At 61.5% G+C, this 22,925-nt stretch overlaps 1 protein-coding gene across 1 annotated transcript in view; it reads right to left on the bottom strand.

Annotated features, from left to right (window-relative positions):
- Positions 1–22,925, bottom strand: part of BOP1 (BOP1 ribosomal biogenesis factor) — a 72,080-nt gene that overhangs the window by 44,157 nt on the left and 4,998 nt on the right. Inside the window, exon 3 of the mRNA XM_082043968.1 lies at positions 7,732–7,842. Coding sequence (XP_081900094.1) covers positions 7,732–7,842 — 111 coding nt within the window. The remainder of the gene's footprint in view (positions 1–7,731; positions 7,843–22,925) is intronic.

Raw genomic sequence — 22,925 nt, 5'->3', positions numbered from 1 at the left:
GCGCTGCCCTCCTGGATTTCGGCTGCCACTGAATTATTAACTATTTGCTCAAGTTTGTTTTACTGCTTTGGAGTTCACGAGGCTTTGAAAAACACATTTAAAGCCTTCTGAGAGCGCAACTCTCCAAAGGTGAAGTCCAAAGCGGTGTTGCCGTGCCCTGCTCGGCGATCCGCGTCCCGGGGAAACCGCGGCTCTGGCAATGGTTTTGTGGGCTGCACGGTGTGGATTCACCCTGTGCGTGGTAATGCCGGTAGCGGTGAGCGCGCACCGCGGTGGCTCCGGCGCGACGCTGGCACAGGGCGAATCGTGGTGCCCGCGCAGCTCCGGGCAGCCGCGATGGCACCGTGGCAGGGCCGTTGTGCCGTAAACTGAGCCGCGGCAGGGCCAGCGTGCCGTAAGCTGAGCCGCGGCACGGAGCAGCCCCAGCGCGCGGGGGGAAAGTAAATGGAAAAAAAAAAAAGGGAAAGAAGGAAAAGTTTCCACTCCTCAGGCGAATGTTGTTGTGGGTTTCTCGCTCTCCTCGGGTCACGGAGCTGATGGTTTCAGTGCACTCGCTGATGTCATTCCTTCCAGAAGGAAAAAGCCTTTCCTGCCCCAACCGAGCTGCTTCACAAACGCTTTAAATATCAAGGTTGGGGCAGCCAAAAGACGGAGTCATTTAGCTCCTTTTGGGTTTTTTTCAGGATGATATCAGCACCTGTTAATTGAGGCCTTTCCCCTCCGCTCTCCACCTGGACCCCCAGGGTTCGCTGATCCCGAGCGAGAGGACGCGGGGCCGGCTCCGCCGGGGCCGCCGGAGCGGCCGTGCCAGCGTGGCGAGCGCTGAGCCACCGTGGGGAAGGGGTTTGCTCCAGTTCCCCCCTCTCCATCACACGCAAACTTTCCGTCCTGGCTGGAAACGCTAGGAGAGCGAGTGCCCAAGCCGCTCGCTGCGCCGTCCCCCGAGCGCGCTGAGCCCGGCTGGCCGCGGGGAGGCACCCAGCACCGAAACGTGGGTATGGGGGCTGTCCTGAGCCCCCCAGCTCTTCCCCAGGTGCAGGGAATGACGGTGGGTGGGCACGGAGCTCCTGCTGCTCGCTCTGTCCAGCTGGCGCTCGGAGCAGAAAGCGCAGCAGCCGGGGCTCCACACCCACCCGCACGGAGCCTTTTATCAGGAACCCAGCGCGACTTGGCAGCGAAGCCGGCGGCGCTTGCCCAAAGCCTGGTCGGCTCTGGCTGGAGAGGAGATCGCTGCCAACAGCGCCGCACAGCCCGCCCTCCTTCCCTCCTTCCCCCGAGCCGGGTGGAACGGCTCCGGGACAGCCCGGCCTCTGCCTTCGGCTGCTCCTGTCCCACCACCCCAGCCTTGGTCCTTTGCCTTTGGTGGGTCCTGTCCCACCACCCCCGGCCTTTGTCCTTTGCCTCTGGCTGCTCCTGTCCCACCACCCCTGTCCTTGTCCTTTGCCTTTTGTGGTCTATCCCACCACCCCCATCCTCTGCCTTTGGTGGGTTCTGTCCCATCGCCCCCATCCTTCATCCTTTGCCTTTGGCTATTTTTACCCCATCACCCCCATCCTTTGCCTTTGACTGTTTTTACCCCACCACCCCCATCCTTTGCCTTTTGCAGGTCCTGTCCCACCACCCCCATCCTTCGTCCTTTGCCTTTGGCTGTTTTTACCCCATCACCCCCATCCTTTGCCTTTGGCTGTTTTTATCCCATCACCCCCATCCTTTGCCTTTGGTGGGTTCTGTCCCATCACCCCCATCCTTTGCCTTTACGGGTCCTGTCCCACCACCCCCATCTTTTGCCCTTTGCCTTTGGCTGTTTTTATCCCATCACCCCCATCCTTTGCCTTTTGTGGTCTGTCCCATCACCCCCATCCTTTGCCTTTGGTGGGTTCTGTCCCATCGCCCCCATCCTTTGCCTTTTGCTGTTTGTCCCATCGCCCCCACCCTTTGCCTTTTGCAGGTCCTGTCCCACCACCATCGTCCCTGCCTTTTGCAGGTCCGTCCCATCACCCCCATCCTTTGCTTTTTGCAGGTCCGTCCCATCGCCCCCGTCCCTGCCTTTTGCAGGTCCGTCCCATCACCCCCATCCTTTGCCTTTGGCGGGTTCTATCCCATCATCCCCATCCTTTGTCCTTTGCCTTTGGCTGTTTTTATCCCACCACCCCCATCCTTTGCCTTTTGCAGGTCCTGTCCCATCACCCCCATCCTTTGCCTTTGGCTGTTTTTAGCCCATCGCCCCGATCCCTTGCCTTTGGCGGTCTGTCCCATCGCCCCCATCCCTTGCCTTTGGCGGTCTGTCCCATCACCCCCATCCTTTGCCTTTGGCGGTCTGTCCCATCGCCCCCATCCTTTGCCTTTGGCGGTCTGTCCCATCACCCCCATCCTTTGCCTTTGGCGGTCTGTCCCATCGCCCCGTCCCTGCCTTTGCCGGTCTGTCCCATCGCCCCGTCCCTGCCTTTGGCGGTGTGTCCCATCGCCCCGTCCCTGCCTTTGCCGGTGTGTCCCCCCACCCGCCCCGCACACCAGCTGCCCCGGCACCGCCGGCACGGCCGGGCCGCGGGCCAGGCCCGGCTGAGGGGCCGCGCTTTGATCCGCGAGCTCCTGAGAACGTCCATTTCATTTTCAAACGCTGTCGCTCCAGATGTTCTTGTTATTCACATTAGTATCTGCAAACCCCAGTGTCTGCAAAGGCTTTGGCACCGCCGGCATCTCCCGGCCGTGTAAGATAATCCCCCTGCGCGGTGCGCGCGTCCCTCTCCTGCCATTTCAGTTTTAAACCCGATGCCTTTTCATCTTGTCAAATATCCCCCGCGCTACCTTCTGCATCCTGTTATTGTGTCCTCTCCGACTCCGCTTCGCCTCCAAACCACACAAATCTTGTCTTTTCACATCTCTTCATCGGCAGATCCCCCCCAGGCCACCAATTAGCCCCGCTATCCATCTCCGCAACTACTCTTTCTCTCGCTGCCTCTTCTGGGAAGGGAACGATGGCGATGGGGCACGGCGCTGGAGCTGGAGCTCACCCGCGGGCTGCAATGGAGCTTTCGGCCCTTCTCGAGCCCCTCCGGCTCCCTCCCCACGCGACACAAGGGTGTGCTTGTCCCCCAACAGGAAAATAAAACAACCTTGAATTCGGCAACGGAAACACTTGCTGGATGAGCAGGGCTGTGGGGCATTGAACAGGCTGCCCAGGGCAGTGCTGGAGTCACCATCCTGGAGGGCTGGACAGACGGACATGAGGTTCTCAGGACATGGGGCAGTGCTGGGGTGGGTTGTGGTTGGACCTGATGGTCATTTCCAACCAAAACAACGGGATGGTTTGGGAACCCGCTCCCCCGCGGTTCCCCTGGGGAAGCTGGACCGGGGCTCCCGGGCTCGGGCATCTTGTGGCCTGACTCCCAGTCACAAAGCAGCCCAAAGCCCCGGCTCCTCACGTCCCAAAGCCCCGGCTCCTCACGTCCCAAAGCCCCAGCTCCTCACGTCCCAAAGCCCCGGCTCCTCACGTCCCAAAGCCCCAGCTCCTCATGGCCCAAAGCCCTGGCTTCTTGGAGCCCAAAGCCCCAGCTCCTCGGAGCCCAAAGCCCTGGCTCCTCATGGCCCAAAGCCCCAGCTCCTCATGTCCCAAAGCCCTGGCTCCTCACATCCCAAAGCCCCGGCTCCTCATGTCCCAAAGCCTCAGCTCCTCATGCCCTAAAGCCCCAGCTCCTTCACACCCCAAAGCTCTGGCTCCGCCTGGCCCAAAGCCCCAGCTCCTCATGTCCCAAAGCCCCAGCTCCTCATGTCCCAAAGCCCCAGCTCCTCATGTCCCAAAGTCCCAGCTCCTCATGTCCCAAAGCCCCAGCTCCTCATGTCCCAAAGCCCCGGCTCCTCACATCCCAAAGCCCCGGCTCCTCATGTCCCAAAGTCCCAGCTCCTCCTGTCCCAAAGCCCCAACTCCTCATGTCCCAAAGCCCCAGCTCCTCCTCTCCCAAAGCCCCAGCTCCTCCTGTCCCAAAGCCCCGGCTCCTCACATCCCAAAGCCCCGGCTCCTCATGTCCCAAAGTCCCAGCTCCTCATGTCCCAAAGCCCCGGCTCCTCATGTCCCAAAGTCCCAGCTCCTCCTGTCCCAAAGCCCCAGTTCCTCATGTCCCAAAGCCCCAGCTCCTCCTGTCCCAAAGCCCCGGCTCCTCATGTCCCAAAGCCCCAGCTCCTCAGGTCCCAGAGCCCCAGCTCCTCCTGTCCCAGAGCCCCGGCTCCTCCTGTCCCAAAGCCCCAGCTCCTCATGGCCCAAAGCCCCGGCTCCTCCTGTCCCAAAGCCCCAGCTCCTCCTGTCCCAAAGCCGCGTCTCCTCGCAGCCCCGTCTCCCCGCAGCCCTTTGGCACCTCGGCACTGTCAGCCGGGGCCGAGCGCGCACGGCTGCCCGGCCAGACACGCTGGCGGGGGCGGTTTGGTGAGGTTTGGTGAGCGGTTGCCGCGGGCGGCGCGGGGGAAGCCTGGAGCGGCTGCCGGGGCCAGGCGGGTCGGGAAGCGCCGGCAGAGCCGCACACACACACACACACACCCCCGAGCGATGAGTTGAAGGAGCTGTCTGCCAGCAGCACATTCTGCAGGAGGGTTTTTTCCCCTCTCTCTTGGCTAATCAGCTACTGAAAGCAGAGCTCCCTTGGCCCGGGCGGCGCGGAGCCCCCCCGCCCGGCTCAGCTGCGCTGCGGAGGAGGGAAGTGGGCTTGGAACAGCCGCCGGCTCACCGAGGAGCACTCAACGCGCCTTCATTCATTATCCACTGACATATGGAATAGTCATTGCGGGAGGAAACAGAACCAAACAAAAGCCCCAAACTGCTTCCTCCCAGCGAGGCCCTGACAGCCTCTGCAGCTCACGGCCATTCATCTCCGAGCGCCGGAGAGGAAGGGACGCTCGGCGAGCGCCGGAGGGATGGCCGGGGGGGCCGGCGCGGCGGCCGCGCGCTGGGGCTGCGGTGCCGCCCGGCGCGGGGACGCGGCTCGCCGGGCACCGGGACAGGGCGCTGCGTGCCACACGGGCTCCTCTACCCACCCCGGCCAGGAAACCGGTTTATTTTGTTGTGTCTCTGGTCGGAGCGCGCGGCAGAGCCCGGCTCGGGCGCCCGGCCAGAACGAGCCGGCGGCTGCCAAGTGAGCGGGAGCGCAGCGAGGAGAAATCCAGCCTGTGCTAAACACGGGGGCAGAGCGGGGCTGAGCTGTTATTCTTTATTAAAGAGCTCCGAAGCCCACGCAGGGGCGGCGGGGGAGCGCGGCGGCTCAGCGCCAGCCGCGGCAGCGACGGCGGCACAACGCGGGGTAGCGGTGCCGCCAGAGGTTCTCCCAAACTGGTTTAGGGAGCAATCCTGCTGGGAGAACCCCGGGACAGGCTGCAGGTGACGGTGCCCGGTTAGCAGGTGAAACCGGGCAAAGGGGAGCTGGGGAGCACCCCAAGACCCCCAGCTGGGGTCTGCGCTGTGACCGGAGGGGACAGGGGCACTTCCCGCTGCCGTACCCAACTGCTGGAGCTGCTGCTGCCCAAGGCCAACGTGTGAACACGCGCAAGGGGGCGATTGCCCATCGCTCACAGGAAAGATAACAAGGTGTGCAGAGATAATGAGCACAGACATGGGTATAATCAAGGTGCACAAGGCTGAATCTCTACCCAGATTTCTTGTGTGACCCCCCCAGCGCCCACGGACGAGCTGCTCCCGAGCTTTGTGCCGTGCCCGGCAGGGCCCTGGCGCCCCTGGACGCGGGGACAGGGCTGGGACCCCCAATTGGCAGGAAAGGGGGTGCCAGCCCAGCTCCAGCTTCCACGGCTCCGTCCACTCTGCCCGCAGGACACCCCGGGAACCGCGGTGCCTCTCACAGGGGGTCACTCAGGACCCCCCACCACCACGGACCACAGACCCACGTGTTCCGCCACGGTCCCACGGCCAAACGCCACGGTTCGCCGGCTCTCTCCGACGCGGTGATGCAGCACCCCATAGGGCGGCATGGCTGGGCGCTGGAAGGACGCAGGTGACGATCCTGCACTCCCGGAGCCCCGTGTTGCCCCCGGCACCCCCCGCCTCCGGGAAGGGAGGGGGAACAAAGCGCCACCCGGCACCGAATCCGGCTGCCGCGGTTCCCAGCCCGGCCAGGCTGATCGAAACCGCGGGAGCTGCGCCAGTGCGGCCGGTCACCCCGGGAATGGAGCCCAGTCCCCAGCGCCCTCCTGAAGAGCAGCGCACCAAACCACTGTGTCTCAAGGCTTTAATTAGGATGAGGCCGCACGTTAAGTGGCGTGAGGCTGCAGAGACAATCCAAAAGAATGAAAATACAGAAGCAATCTGCAGCAAGAAGGTGTTTCGCAGCACTTGAGGGCCACGAAGCAGCGGCCGAGCGCCGCTCCGGAGACCAGCACAAAGCGCCCAGTGTGCGCATCCCGGCCGCAGGAAACAGAAGCATCAGGGTTCTTATGGAACAGAGATAAATACAATTACAGAGGGAGGGCAGGGGATTGGGAACGGGGAACAAGGAACAAAGCCACTGGAAGCTGCTCTGATGTCAACAGGTTCTGAATCAGCGCTCCCCCCACCGGGGCCCTGAAGCAGGACCAGCTGGGGAGAGAGACCTTGAATTCCTGCATGAAAGGCTTGGGTTTTTTTTTCCTGGGTTATGCTGGAGACATTACACAAGTGTATGTTTTCTATAGTCATATATTTCCCCCTCTCTCTAAATCTGTATTCCAGACCCGGGGGCAGGGGCTGCGGCAGCTCCAGCGTTAGCCCAGGTGGGCCTCCAACGCGCAGCGCCGCGGGTCGGAGCCGCAGCCGGCACCGCCGCCTCCCCGCCGGGGCTCGCACGGGAACACGCGGCGCTCGGAGCCCCCGGAGACAAGCGCGGAGCCTTTGGACGCCGTCCCGAGGCTGGGGGCGCAGGCAGGAGCCGCCGGCCCCGCGGGGGCCGCGCTGCCGCCCCCCGGCCGGGCTCCCCGCAGCACCGCAGGCTCCTCACCTGCCCGCTTTGCTGCGCTCCGGTTCTCCTCGGCGCTTCAACAGGAGACAGGCTGAAATATTCCACCCCGGGGGCGCCCGGGAGGCTCCTCCAAGTCACGCTCAGGCTGCCCAGCGCCCTCGCAGGTGAACCCAGACCCCAGCAACAACGGCCAAATCCAACCGCCCCCACAGCCCTTGGCAATCCCCCCATCCCCACCCCAGGGCTCTGGCGAAACAGCTGATAGAAGCCAATCGCATTAATTGATTTAGCAGACGATTAAGAAAGGCAATGAAGTTTGTCTGGAACAACCAAGCCCTCGGGGCTGAGATCCTGCTATCTTTCCACACAGTTTCCAATCTTTTCCGACACACGAAACCCGGCGAGGTCCCCCCGGCGAGCATTGAACGGAGCCCCCCAGCCAAATGCCCCCCAGGCACCCTCTGAGACCCTGCATAAACCTCACGCAGCTCCACGGCACAGACGGCGCTGCCATGCGGCTCCCGGCCGGGGTGGATGATCCCCAGAGCCAAGCGCCGGCCTTTCCTGGGCGGCCGTGCCGTTCCCTCGCTCCAGGTGACACGCTTGAGCCATGTCCCCTCGGCCGGCTCTCCCGCCAGCTCTGCGGCGCTGCCCCAGCCCCACGCTGGCAGCAAAGGGCAATTCCCTCCCAGAGATGAGGTTTGGCTGCATTCCCGCACTTTGGGCGCACACAGAAGCCAACAGCGAGGGAATCCATCACCTCTGCCCCATAGCCGTGTCTTGAAAACCCCTTGGGTCCTACCTCTTCATCTGAGCTGTCTTCTTCGTATTCATTCTGAGCAAGCAGATCCTCCTCGTCCTTCAATGACGAATCGTCCTCCAAGGTTTTGCTCTTCCTGGGAGCCCCTTTGGCCTGAAAGACAGAAAAACACAGCTCAGTAAGATCCTGTCGCGTGAATCTTTGAGTTTGTGCGGTCGCTGAATCGGGGACCTTGGCTGGGGGATGAAATGTGAAGCTGCCACTACCTGAGCTACTTGAGCCTCCTGCCCCATCCAAACCATCTCCCGGAGCCACTTCAGCCTCCTGCCCCATCCAAACCATCTCCCGGAGCTACTTCAGCCTCCTGCCCCATCCAAACCATCTCCTGGAGCCACTTCAGCCTCCTGCCCCATCCAAACCATCTCCCGGAGCTACTTCAGCCTCCTGCCCTGTCCAAACCATCTCCCGGAGCCACTTCAGCCTCCTGCCCCGTCCAAACCATCTCCCGGAGCCACTTCAGCCTCCTGCCCCGTCCAAACCATCTCCCGGAGCTATTCAGCCTCTCTGTCCCTCTTTTCCCCGGCACCCAACGTCACCAAGAGCAGGCGCGGACACAGAGCCAGCGTGGGGACGGGATTTCCCAGCTCCGTCGGCACCCGAGACGCTGCGGAGGAGGCGCCAGCGTGGCCAGGGGCTCAGGAGGCAAGGAGAGCATCACACAGCAGCTCAGACAGCGGGAATGGACGCGTGGGCTGGAGAGCAGCTCTGGAGGCCCCTGCTCTGAGCAAACCTGCCATGCTGGATCGGGGTGCTCAGGGTTCGGGTGTTTCCAAGCAGGGGTCCTGGTCCCCCAGGGCTGCGCAGCTCCCATGGGCAGGAACACACCTGACGCCCAACCATAGTTCCTGCTGCACCTTGTCCCCATGCCTGCCACCCTGTCCCCAGGCGGCACGACAGCCCGGCTCCATCTCCTCGCTCCCTCCTGATGCTGACACCAACAGGATCCCCTGTGCTCCTTCTGGTGAAGAACCAGCTCCCAGCCCCGCTGCCACCCTGTCCCCAGGCATCACACAGCCTGGCTCCATCTCCTCGCTCCCTCCAGACACTGTGGACACCAATGGGATCCCCTGTGTCCCTTCTCCTGGTGAAGAACCAGCTCACAGCCCCGCTGCCACCCTGTCCCCAGGCGTCACAACAGCCCGGCTCCATCTCCACGGTCCCTCCTGACGCTGTGGACACCAACAGGACCTCTGTGTTCCTTCTGGTGAAGAACCAGCTCACCGCCCCTCTGCCACCCTGTCCCCAGGCATCACAACAGCCCAGCTCCATCTCCTCGCTTGCTCCAGACACTGTGGACACCAATGGGATCCCCTGTGTCCCTTCTCCTGGTGAAGAACCAGCTCACAGCCCCGCTGCCACCCTGTCCCCAGGCATCACAACAGCCCAGCTCCATCTTCTCGCTCCCTCTTGACGCTGTGGACACCAACAGGACCTCTGTGTTCCTTCTGGTGAAGAACCAGCTCACCGCCCCTCTGCCACCCTGTCCCCAGGTGTCACGACAGCCCGGCTCCATCTCCTCGCTTGCTCCAGACACTGTGGACACCAATGGGATCCCCTGTGTCCCTTCTGGTGAAGAACCAGCTCCCAGCCCCCCTGCCACCCTGTCCCCAGGTGTCACGACAGCCCAGCTCCATCTCCACACTCGCTCCAGACACTGTGGACACCAATGGGATCCCCTGTGTCCCTTCTCCTGGTGAAGAACCAGCTCCCAGCCCCTCTGCCACCCTCTCTCGGCCTCCAGGACAAGCGCCCGTGGGTTCCTGGTGCCAACCACAACGCTGTCACAAGGACAGGCTCTTCCCAGCAAAGCTCCCGCCTAACGTGCTCCAGCGCGTTTGCGCTCAGGTCTCCGGAGCTGCCAGGCGAAGCGGTTGAGAGGGGAACGCACACAACCACCTCAGCTGCAAAATCAGAACTTCACATAGAATCACATAATAGTTTGGGTTGGAACGGACTTTCAAAGGTCATCTAGTCCGACCCCCCTGCAATAAGCAGGGACATCAACTAGATCAGGCTGCCCAGAGCCACATCCAGCCTGGCCTTGTGTGTCTCCAGGGATGGGATGGGTTGCAAACCATGGGCACGTTCGGAGCCGCCCTGAACCCCAAATGTCTCCAGAAGACACCTGGGAGGGAACGGGGCAGGAACACACAGCCCATGAGGTGCCAACAACAACGTGAGGGACAGACACCCGCACCACGTGTACCGCACGTGTCCTACCGAGGTGACCGTGGGACTGACGGGGCAGGAACACACAACCCCCGAGGTGCCAACGTCACCGTGACGGACAGACACCCGCACCACGTGTACCGCACGCGTCCCACCGAGGTGACCGTGGGACCACGTGTACCGCACGCGTCCCATCGAGGCGACTGTGGGACTGACGGGGCAGGAACACACAGCCCATGAGGTGCCAACATCACCGTGACGGACAGACACCCGCACCACGTGTACCGCACGCGTCCCACCAAGGCGACCGTGGGACTGACGGGGCAGGAACACACAGCCCCCGGGGTGCCAACGTCACAGTGACCGACAGACACCTGCACCACGTGTACCGCACGCGTCCCACCCAGGCGACTGTGGGACCCACGGGGCAGGAACACACAGGCCCTGAGGTGCCAACGTCACCGTGACGGACAGACACCCGCACCACGTGTACCGCACGCGTCCCACCGAGGTGACCGTGGGACTGACGGGGCAGGAACACACAGCCCCCAGGTGCCAACGTCACCGTGACGGACAGACACCCGCACCACGTGTACCACACGCGTCCCACCCAGGCGACTGTGGGACCCACGGGGCAGGAACACACAGGCCCTGAGGTGCCAACGTCACCGTGACGGACAGACACCCGCACCACGTGTACCGCATGTGTCCCAGTGAGGCGACCGTGGGACCGATGGGACAGGAACACACAGCCCCGAGGTGCCAACGTCACCGTGACGGACAGACACCCGCACCACGTGTACCGCACGCGTCCCACCCAGGCGACCGTGGGACCGGGCAGCTCAGCGCAGCCTCTGCTCCCTGGACGAGCCCCATTTGGCCCGTCCCGGCGCCGCAACTGGCAGGACACCAATGCACCGCAACACAACGTGTCCCCCGGCGGGGCGCACGGTGCCCGCTCTGCCCCCGACGGAGGGACAACCGGCGGGACACGGCGCGGCCGGCAGCGCCGCCGGCAGACTGCGCCCACTCGCTGACCCGCCGCGTGGGTGCCGAACGAGCGACAGAGCCTTCCCTGGAAAAGAGATTCGCTCTCTCCCCCCGCGCGCCACGGGGGGAGGACGGGGACCCTGCCGAGATCGGGTTTACGGGAGGATTCGGTGAAATAATCGGAAAAACAGCTCCAGAAAAGGTCCCTCGCGGGAGCAGTAAAACCGCGCGGTGTGCGATCACCTTCTGCTGCGCGGACGGAGCCCGCGGCTCCCCCGGCGCGGGACAGCGCCTGGAAAATCCCGGCCCGCAAGAGGATGAGATTACTGCAAAAACAAAAGGCTTTATTAAAACGTTTCGAAAAAGGGAGATGGGAGATAAGTTTTTTCGCAGGCTTTTGGCGCTACGATGGCTTCGGGCTCGAGTTTCCAGCTTCCCCTCGTTTCCCCCCTCTCTCCGCCGCCACGATGAGACCGGAGGAGGATCCTGCGACGTGAATCTGAGCTACCGGTGCCACGAGCTGCCGGTGGCCTGGAGAGCGATTGGCGTGCCCGGAGCTGGCCCGGTCGCTCCCGCGCTCGCCCCAGGGATCGCGGCACCTGGTCCGCCAGACCTCGCTGGGATTCACCGGGGTTCACCGGGATTCACCGCGGCTGGCACGGCCAGACCTCACCGGGATTCACCGGTTACACCGCAACTGGCACAGCCAGACCTCACTGGCATTCACCAGGGTTCGCCAGGATCCACCATGGCTGGCATGGCCAGGCCAAGCCAGGATTCACCGGGGTTCACCAGGTTCACCACGATTCACCGTGGCTGGCACAGCCAGACCTCACCGGGATTCACTGGGGTTCACCAGCATTCACCGCGGCTGGCACGGAGTAAAGACCAAGAGCAGGACTAAAGCCCGAGTGGCAGGACTAAAGCCTGAGTGCAGGAGTAAGGCCCGAGTGCAGGAGTAAAGCCAAGTGGCAGGAGTAAAGCCTGAGTGCAGGAGTAAAGCCCGAGTGGCAGGAATAATGTCCGAGTGCAGGAGTAAAGCCCCAGTGGCAGGAATAAAGCCCGAGTGGAGGAATAAAGCCCGAGCGGCAGGAATAAAGCCCGAGCGGCAGGAATAAAGCCAAGTGGCAGGAGTAAAGCCCAAGCGGCAGGAGTAAAGCCTGAGTGGCAGGAGTAAAGCCTGAGTGGCAGGAGTAAAGCCCGAGTGGAGGAATAAAGCCCGAGCGGCAGGAGTAAAGCACGAGTCCAGGAATAAAGCCCAAGCGGTAGGAGTAAAGCCCAAGTGGCACAAATAAAGCCTGAGCGGCAGGAATAAAGCCCGAGTCCAGGAATAAAGCCAAGTGGCAGGAGCAAAGCCTGAGTGCCAGGAGTAAAGCCTGAGTGCAGGAATAAAGCCCGAGTCCAGGAATAAAGCCAAGTGGCAGGAGCAAAGCCTGAGTGCCAGGGGTAAAGCCTGAGTGCAGGAATAAAGCCCAAGTCCAGAAATAAAGCCCGAGTGGCAGGAATAAAGCCCCAGTGCAGGAATAAAGCCCGAGCGGCAGGAGTAAAGCCTGAGTGGCAGGAGTAAAGCCCGACTGCAGGAATAAAGCCTGAGCGGCAGGACTAAAGCCTGAGCGGCAGGACTAAAGCCCGAGTGGCATAAGTAAAGCCCAAGTGGCAGGAGTAAAGCCCGAGCGGCAGGAGTAAAGCCTGAGTGCAGGAGTAAAGCCTGAGCAGCAGGAGCAAAGCCCAAGTGGCGGGATTAAAGCCCAAGTGGCAGGAGCAAAGCCCGAGTTCAGGAATAAAGCCAAGTGGCAGGAGCAAAGCCCGAGTCCAGGAATAAAGCCAAGTGGCAGGAGCAAAGCCCGAGTCCAGGAATAAAGCCCGAGTTCAGGAATAAAGCCAAGTGGCAGGAGCAAAGCCCGAGTCCAGGAATAAAGCCCGAGTCCAGGAATAAAGCCAAGTGGCAGGAGCAAAGCCCGAGTCCAGGAATAAAGCCCGAGTCCAGGAATAAAGCCAAGTGGCAGGAGTAAAGCCCGAGTCCAGGAATAAAGCCCGAGTCCAGGAATAAAGCCAAGTGGCAGGAGCAAAGCCCGAGTCCAGGAATAAAGCCCGAGTTCAGGAATAAAGCATAGTGGCAGGAGCAAAGCCCGAGTCCAGGAATAAAGCCCGAGTCCAGGAATAAAGCCAAGTGGCAGGAGTAAAGCCCGAGTCCAGGAATAAAGCCCGAGTCCAGGAATAAAGCCAAGTGGCAGGAGTAAAGCCCGAGTCCAGGAATAAAGCCCGAGTCCAGGAATAAAGCCAAGTGGCAGGAGTAAAGCCCGAGTCCAGGAATAAAGCCCGAGTCCAGGAATAAAGCCAAGTGGCAGGAGCAAAGCCCGAGTCCAGGAATAAAGCCCGAGTCCAGGAATAAAGCCAAGTGGCAGGAGTAAAGCCCGAGTGCCGCCCGGGCAGCCCCTGCAAACAGGCTCGTTCCACCAGAGGGCGGCAAGCGATGCCGGACACACGGACACACGGACACACGGTCGCTGATGGGGATGTGGGGCGGGTGGTGGGTTTCGACAGCACAAGCCATGGAAACGCTTGGGCCGAGGCCTCGGGGTCCGGCGCCTCGGCCGCTTCTCCTCACCTGGAGGTGTGTAAAGCTTCTACTTGTTGTCTGCATGAATAAATACCCAGAGCTGATAGCCAGGACAACAACAAGGCGCTTTTTCTTAACTCCGAAATGACGAAAAGCTCAGTTTTACGTGTGGATAAACGATATGTAAATATGGAATCACAGAATGTCAGGGGTTAAAGGGCCCTCAAAGCTCATCCAGTGCAGCCCCCCGGAGCAGGAACACCCAGCTGAGGTTCCACAGGAAGGTGTCCAGGGGTTGGAATGTCTGCACAGAAGGAGACTCCACAACCCCCTGGGCAGCCTGGGCCAGGCTCTGCCACCCTCACCCCAACAAGTTGCTTCTCCTCTTCCAGCGGAACCTCCTGTGTTCCAGTTTGCACCCATTGCCCCTTGTCCTGTCCCTGGTGTCACCAGAAGAGCCTGGCTCCATCCTCCTGACACTGCCCCTTTCCATATTGATCCCCAGCAATGAGTCCCCCCTCAGTGTCCTCTTGTCCAGCTCCAGAGCCCCAGCTCCCTCAGCCTTTCCTCACACGGGAGATGCTCCACTCCCTCCAGCATCTTGGTGGCTGCGCTGGACTCTCTCCAGCAGTTCCCTGTCCTGCTGGAGCTGAGGGGCCACAACTGGACACAAGATTCCAGGTGTGGTCTCCCCAGGGCAGAGCAGAGGGGCAGGAGAACCTCTCTGACCTACTGACCACCCCCTTCTAACCCACCCCAGGTCCCATTGGCTTCCTGGCCACAAGGGCCAGTGCTGGCTCAGCCCACAGCACCCGCTGTTCCCACCTGGTCTCCCATCCAAGCACTGACCAGGCCCGACCCTGCTTAGCTTCCCAGAGCAGATGAGATCGGGCCTTCTCAGGGTGGTATGGCTGTATATCTCATATATGTATGTATGTATACGTTCCCAAAGTATATCCTGATAGTATCTGAACTAAACCCTTTTTCAAGGGCAGAGCAGAGGGGCAGGAGAACCTCTCTGACCCACTGACCACCTTCTTCTAACCCCCCCAGGTCCCATTGGCTTCCTGGCCACAAGGGCCAGTGCCGGCTCATGGTCACCCTGCTGTCCACACAGCACCTCGCGTTGAGCTCAGATACAAGATGATCCCAATTAGCGCCGCCAAATGAGCAGAAAAGTGGCTCCTACCAGCAGGTCAAGTCTCCTCCCGCCGAGCACTGTCAAATAGAGACGGGACCATCGCAGAGGCCATGGCACAGGGAGAAGTCGGCTGCTATTCGCTTTCCCACCGCTGTGAGATGAATAGGGACAACTTCTTCCCCAAAGGGCTGTGGGGCATTGAACAGGCTGCCCAGGGCAGGGCTGGAGTCACCAGCCCTGGAGGTCTGGACAGACGGACACGAGGTTCTCAGGACAGGGGTCAGGGACAGGGGGGGTTATGGTTGGACTTGGTGACCTCGAGGGTCTATTCCAACCAAGTCCTGAAGATGGGAGAGGTAACTCATGCCATGACTGTCAGTGTGAGCAACGAGCCTGCGATTTTCCACCCCGTGGGCAAACATCAATTTGCTCCATTTCATGGGGCTGACAGAACTGCCAACAGCACAGGAAGATGGAGCCTGGCACGGAACAGCCTCGCTTATGCACCAGACTCAAGATCTAACACAGCCCAAGACACAGACAGCTCGGTGGGTGCCAGCGAAATCGGAAGGTTTGTGCCTCATCCTGTCAGAGAAAGGAGCGGAGCTGGTGAGGGGCTGGAGCACAAGGGTGATGGAGACTGAGGGACCTTGGGGTTCAGCTGGAGAACAGGAGCTGAGGGGAGACCTTCTGATCTCTGAACTGCCTGAAAGGAGCTTGGAGCCAGGGGGGTCGGGCTCTGCTCCCCAGGAACAAGCGCCAGGAGCAGAGGAAACGGCCTCAAGTTGCGCCAGGGGAGGTTGAGTTTGGATCTGGGGAACAATTTCTTCCCCAAAGGGCTGTGGGGCATTGAACAGGCTGCCCAGGGCAGTGCTGGAGTCACCATCCTGGAGGGCTGGACAGACGGACACGAGGCTCTCAGGACAGGGGGCAGGGACAGGGTGGGTTATGGTTGGGCTTCATCTTGAGGGGCTTTTCCAACCAACCTGACTCTGTGGTTCTATGACTCCAGCTTTGCTTTGCCTTTGTCCCCAGGGCTCAGCGCTGGGTGTGCGACCCAGCCCATCACCAGGCCCCCGCTCGCCGGTGACACCGGCAGGGCCAGGACAGGACAGGATCCCTGGGGTGATCTGTGCACCCGCAGGGACAGGACAGGACAGGATCCCTGGGGTGATCTGTGCACCCGCAGGGACAGGACAGGACAGGATCCCTGGGGTGATCTGTCACCTGCAGGGACAGGACAGGATCCCTGGGGTCATCTGTGCACCCGCAGGGACAGGACAGGACAGGATCCCTGGGGTGATCTGTCACCTGCAGGGACAGGACAGGATCCCTGGGGTGATCTGTGCACCCGCAGGGACAGGACAGGACAGGATCCCTGGGGTGATCTGTGCACCCGCAGGGACAGGACAGGACAGGATCCCTGGGGTGATCTGTCACCTGCAGGGACAGGACAGGATCCCTGGGGTGATCTGTGCACCTGCAGGGACAGGACAGGATCCCTGGGATGATCTGTGCACCTGCAGGGACAGGACAGGATCCCTGTTGTGATCTGTGCACCTGCAGGGACAGGACAGGATCCCTGAGGTGATCTGTGCACCTGCAGGGACAGGACAGGATCCCTGTTGTGATCTGTGCACCTGCAGGGACAGGACAGGATCCCTGAGGTGATCTGTGCACCTGCAGGGACAGGATCCCTGGGGTGATCTGAGCACCTGCAGGGACAGGATCCCTGGGGTGACCTGTGCACCCGCAGGGACAGGACAGGATCCCTGGGGTGATCTGAGCACCTGCAGGGACAGGACAGGATCCCTGGGGTGATCTGTGCACCTGCAGGGACAGGATCCCTGGGGTGACCTGTGCACCCGCAGGGACAGGACAGGATCCCTGGGGTGATCTGTGCACCCACAGGGACAGGACAGGATCCCTGGGGTGATCTGTGCACCTGCAGGGACAGGACAGGATCCCTGGGGTGATCTGTGCACCTGCAGGGACAGGACAGGATTCCTGGGGTGATCTGTGCACCCGCAGGGACAGGACAGGACAGGATCCCTGGGGTGATCTGAGCACCTGCAGGGACAGGACAGGATCCCTGGGGTGATCTGTGCACCTGCAGGGACAGGATCCCTGGGGTGATCTGTGCACCTGCAGGGACAGGACAGAATCCCTGGGGTGATCTGTGCACCCGCAGGGACAGGACAGGATCCCTGGGGTGATCTGTGCACCTGCAGGGACAGGATCCCGGGTTTAAACCCAGCACATGCACACGTCAGCCCGGCCCCAGCTGCAGCCACCGGCTGTCCCGGGCTCGGCTGCGGCCGCTCGGCTCCGCTCCGCCCCGGCGCTGCCAAGGAACAGAGCCCGGCCTGGCGGAGCGCTGGAAGTCATTAAGAGGAAATCTAATCCGACAAGGACAGCCTAATATTTACACAGCCCCGCGAGCTGGAGACGCACCGAGCCACGGGCTGCGCGACGTGCTGACAGGCGCGGGAGCGCTGGCCCTTCCGCTGCCGGGCCCCGGGGGCCGGGACAGCTAAGCTCAGCCCAGGACAGCTCGGGACAGCTAAGCTCAGCCCAGCTCGGCTCAGCTCAGGACAGCTAAGCTCAGCCCAGCTCGGCTCAGCTCAGGACAGCTCGGGACAGCTAAGCTCAGCCCAGCCTCAGCCCAGCTCGGCTCAGCTTGGGACAGCTCAGCTCGGGACAGCTCAGCTTGGGTCGGCACAGCTCGGGTCGGCACAGCTCAGCTTGGGTCAGCACAGTTCAGGTCAGCTCAGATCAGCTCGGGACAGCTCAGATCAGCTCAAGACAGCTTGGGATAGCACAGATCAGCTCGGGATAGCACAGATCAGCTCAGGACAGCTCAGTTCAGCTCGGGACAGCTCAGCTCAGCTCAGGACAGCTCAGCTCAGCTCAGGACAGCTCAGTTCAGCTCGGGACAGCTCAGCTCAGCTCGGAACAGCTCAGCTCAGGACAGCTCAGCTCAGGACAGCTCAGCTCAGGACAGCTCAGGACAGCACAGCTCAGCTCGGGACAGCACAGCTCAGCTCAGCTCGGGACAGCACAGCTCAGCTCAGCTCAGCTCGGGACAGCACAGCTCAGCTCAGCTCAGGACAGCTCAGCTCAGCTCAGCTCGGGACAGCTCAGCTCAGCTCAGCTCGGGACAGCACAGCTCAGCTCAGCTCGGGACAGCTCAGTTAGGGACAGCACAGCTCAGCCTGGCTCAGCTCAGCTCGGGACAGCTCAGCTCAGCACAGCTCAGCTCAGCTCGGGTCAGCACAGCTCAGGTCACCTTGGGACAGCTCAGCACAGCACAGCTCAGCTCAGCTCGGGTCACCACAGCTCAGGTCACCTTGGGACAGCACAGCTCAGCTCAGCTCGGGACAGCTCAGCTTGGCTCAGCTCAGCTTGGGACAGCTCAGCTTGGGACAGCTCAGCTCGGGACAGCTCAGCTCGGCTCAGCTCGGCTCGGCTCAGCTCGGCTCAGCGCGGCTCGGCTCAGCTCGGCTCGGCTCAGCTCGGCTCAGCTCGGCTCGGCTCAGCTCGGCTCGGCTCAGCTCGGGACAGCTCAGCTCGGGACAGCTCAGCTCGGGACAGCTCAGCTCGGCTCAGCTCGGCTCGGCTCAGCTCGGGACAGCTCAGCTCGGGACAGCTCAGCTCGGCTCGGCTCAGCTCGGGACAGCTCAGCTCAGCTTGGGACAGCTCAGCTCAGCTCGGCTCAGCTTGGGACAGCTCAGCTCGGCTCAGCTCGGGACAGCTCAGCTCGGGACAGCTCAGCTCGGGACAGCTCAGCTCGGCTCAGCTCGGGACAGCTCAGCTCAGCTCGGGACAGCTCGGCACAGCCCAGCTCGGCACAGCCCAGCTCGGGACAGCCCAGCTCGGGACAGCCCAGCACGGGACAACCCAGCTCGGGTCAGCTCAGGCTTCGCTGCTCACAGCAGCTCCACACTCCTGCAGGGGCTGAGACGCCGGCGCCGCTCACCGCTCGGCTCCCCTCTGCTCTGTCCCGAGGGGCTGCCTTCGCTGCTCTGCGGGGTTTGAGCCCCAAAGACAAGACTACTCGCATTCCAGCTTTCTAGCCGCATCTTCTTGGACAGAACGGCAGGCGGCAGCGGGACGGCGCGGAGCCGCACGGCGCTGCGGAGGCTCGTCCCTACAGCCCGCCTTCCGCACCGACCGCACGTCCCAAACCCGTGTCTCACCGTCTCCGGAGTGTCCATCTCCCTGTTACTTCTCAACACGACAGTCACGGACCGGGTCCAAACCTCTGGTGGGTGCTTCCAACACCAAAGCGTTCAACAAGCAGTAATACCCCCTGAGCTAAAGGGTTCTCCTTTGCTAGAGCTGCTGCTTCCATGGATGGAGCAGCAAAGACTAAGACCAGCAGAGAAAGAATCACAGAATCGTTTCGGTTGCAAAAGCCCCTCAAGATCGAGTCCAACCACAACCCACCCCAGCACTGCCCCCTGTCCGTCTGTCCAGCCCTCCAGGGCTGGTGACTCCAGCACTGCCCTGGGCAGCCTGTTCAATGCCCCACAGCCCTTTGGGGAAGAAATTGTTCCCCAGATCCAACCTCAACCTCCCCTGGGCAACTTGAGGCTGTTTCCTCTGCTCCTGGCGCTTGTTCCTGGGGAGCAGAGCCCGACCCCCCCTGGCTCCAAGCTCCTTTCAGGCAGTTCAGAGATCAGAAGGTCTCCCCTCAGCTCCTGTTCTCCAGCTGAACCCCCCAGGTCCCTCAGTCTCCATCACCCTTGTGCTCCAGCCCCTCACCAGCTCCGCTCCCTTCTCTCCGCTCGCTCCAGCACCTCAAGGGTTTCTTGGTGTGAGGGGCCCAGAGCTGCCCCCAGGATTCAAGACAAGCTCGAGTGTGAATTTTTCCATCAACCTTTGCTCCTGTACCTTCTGAAACCAGAGGGAGACTACGTCATTCTGATATTATTTACAAATGTAGCACCTGTGAGAGAAGCTTCACTACCAATACAAGCCCAAGGTGGCAAAGAAGTTGCTCTCCTGTTACCAAGCGTGTCCCTACGCTGCGTCTCATCACCAAATGCCCACCCAGAGGCAGGAAACAGAAGCGCCCCCGCTCTGGACAGGTCTGGGCTCCCCCTCACTGACCCTGCGCACTCAGGGACACTCAGGGACACTCCCCTGCTACAGAAACCAGCTCCAAATGAACAACCTAGTTACTTGAGAGCTCCAGGGACAGGGGTTGGGTTATGGGTGGACTTGATGACCCTGAGGGTTGCTTCCAACCAAAATGTTTCTATGTTTCTATAAATGCGATTTCTCTTCACAGATGTTTTGCTGTGGTTGACGCGCACAGGTTTGATTTTGCTTTTTCCCCACAATTAACAGAGGGGGGGCACCTCCAGGGGCCCCTTGCAACCCCAGCCACTCTGTGGTTGTGACACTGGGCGCTTATTCCCCCCACTTCCCTCTTCTCCTCCAGGCACAGGGCGGAGCAGGGAATAAACTGCACTTGGCTGGCATGGATTTGCCCCCAGATGCCTTCGGTTTGGAAGGAGGGTCCCAGACCACGGGCTGGGGGGTGGGATGGACCCAGTGGAACCACTTACCCCCCCTGCCCTGTCACAGAATCACACAGCCCCAGGGTGTCAGGGGGTGAAGGGCCCTCAAAGCTCATCCAGTGCAGCCCCCCGGAGCAGGAACACCCAGCTGAGGTTCCATAGGAAGGTGTCCAGGGGTTGGAATGTCTGCACAGAAGGAGACTCCACAACCCCCTGGGCAGCCTGGGCCAGGCTCTGCCACCCTCACCCCAACAAGTTGCTTCTCCTCTTCCAGCGGAACCTCCTGTGTTCCAGTTTGCACCCATTGCCCCTTGTCCTGTCCCTGGTTGTCACCAGCAGAGCCTGGCTCCATCCTCCTGACACTGCCCCTTTCCATCTTGATCCCCAGCAATGAGTCCCCCCTCAGTGTCCTCTTGTCCAGCTCCAGAGCCCCAGCTCCCTCAGCCTTTCCTCACACGGGAGATGCTCCACTCCCTGCAGCATCTTGGTGGCTGCTCTGGACTCTCTCCAGCAGTTCCCTGTCCTGCTGGAACTGAGGGGCCACAGCTGGACACAAGATTCCAGGTGTGGTCTCCCCAGGGCAGAGCAGAGGGGCAGGAGAACCTCTCTGACCCACTGACCACCCCCTTCTAACCCCCCCCAGGTCCCATTGGCTTCCTGGCCACAAGGGCCAGTGCTGGCTCAGCCCACAGCACCCGCTGTTCCCACCTGGTCTCCCATCCAAGCACTGACCGGGCCCGACCCTGCTTAGCTTCCCACATCAAATGAGATCAGGTGTTCTCAGGGTGGTATGGCTGTATATATCATATATGTATGTATGTATATGTTCCCAAAATATATCCTGATAGTATCTGAACTAAACCCTCTTTTCAAGGGCAGAGCAGAGGGGCAGGAGAACCTCTCTGACCTACTGACCACCCCTTCTAACCCACCCCAGGTCCCATTGGCTTCCTGGCCACAAGGGCCAGTGCTGGCTCATGGTCACCCTGCTGTCCACACAGCACCTCGCGTTGAGCTCAGATACAAGATGATCCCAATTAGCGCCGCCAAACGAGCAGAAAAGTGGCTCCTACCAGCAGGTCAAGTCTCCTCCCGCCGAGCACTGTCAAACAGAGACGGGACCATCGCAGAGGCCATGGCACAGGGAGAAGTCGGCTGCTATTCGCTTTCCCACCGCTGTGAGATGAATAGGGACAACTTCTTCCCCAAAGGGCTGTGGGGCATTGAACAGGCTGCCCAGGGCAGTGCTGGAGTCACCAGCCCTGGAGGGCTGGACAGACGGACACGAGGTTCTCAGGACATGGGGCAGGGACGGGGGGGGTTATGGTTGGACTTGGTGACCTCGAGGGTCTATTCCAACCAAGTCCTGAAGATGGGAGAGGTAACTCATGCCATGACTGTCAGTGTGAGCAACGAGCCTGCAATTTTCCACCCCGTGGGCAAACATCAATTTGCTCCATTTCATGGGGCTGACAGAACTGCCAACAGCACAGGAAGATGGAGCCTGGCACGGAACAGCCTCGCTTATGCACCAGACTCAAGATCTAACACAGCCCAAGACACAGACAGCCCGGTGGGCGCCAGCGAAATCGGAAGGTTTGTGCCTCATCCTGTCAGAGAAAGGAGCGGAGCTGGTGAGGGGCTGGAGCACAAGGGTGATGGAGACTGAGGGACCTGGGGGTTCAGCTGGAGAATAGGAGCTGAGGGGAGACCTTCTGATCTCTGAACTGCCTGAAAGGAGCTTGGAGCCAGGGGGGTCGGGCTCTGCTCCCCAGGAACAAGCGCCAGGAGCAGAGGAAACGGCCTCAAGTTGCCCAGGGGAGGTTGAGGTTGGATGTGGGAACAATTTCTTCCCCAAAGGGCTGTGGGGCATTGAACAGGCTGCCCAGGGCAGTGCTGGAGTCACCAGCCCTGGAGGGCTGGACAGACGGACACGAGGTTCTCAGGACAGGGGGCAGGGACAGGGTGGGTTATGGTTGGGCTTCATCTTGAGGGGCTTTTCCAATCAACCTGACTCTGTGGTTCTATGACTCCAGCTTTGCTTTGCCTTTGTCCCCAGGGCTCAGCGCTGGGTGTGCGACCCAGCCCATCACCAGGCCCCCGCTCGCCGGTGACACCGGCAGGGCCAGGACAGGACAGGATCCCTGGGGTGATCTGTCACCTGCAGGGACAGGACAGGACAGGATCCCTAGGGTGATCTGTGCACCCGCAGGGACAGGACAGGATCCCTGGGGTGATCTGTGCACCCGCAGGGACAGGACAGGACAGGATCCCTGGGGTGATCTGTGCACCCGCAGGGACAGGACAGGATCCCTGGGGTGATCTGTGCACCCGCAGGGACAGGACAGGACAGGATCCCTGGGGTGATCTGTGCACCCGCAGGGACAGGACAGGATCCCTGGGGTGATCTGTGCACCCGCAGGGACAGGACAGGATCCCTGGGGTGATCTGTGCACCTGCAGGGACAGGATCCCGGGGGTGATCTGTGCACCTGCAGGGACAGGACAGGATCCCTGGGGTGATCTGTGCACCCGCAGGGACAGGACAGGATCCCTGGGGTGATCTGTGCACCTGCAGGGACAGGATCCCGGGGGTGATCTGAGCACCTGCAGGGACAGGACAGGATCCCTGGGGTGATCTGTGCACCCGCAGGGACAGGACAGGATCCCTGGGGTGATCTGTGCACCTGCAGGGACAGGACAGGATCCCTGGGGTGATCTGTGCACCTGCAGGGACAGGACAGGATTCCTGGGGTGATCTGTGCACCCGCAGGGACAGGACAGGACAG

Source organism: Streptopelia decaocto, assembly GCF_964273445.1.
Source record: "Streptopelia decaocto genome assembly, chromosome: 2".
Lineage (NCBI taxonomy): Eukaryota > Metazoa > Chordata > Aves > Columbiformes > Columbidae > Streptopelia > Streptopelia decaocto.
This window is presented reverse-complemented; position numbering and strand designations above follow the sequence as displayed.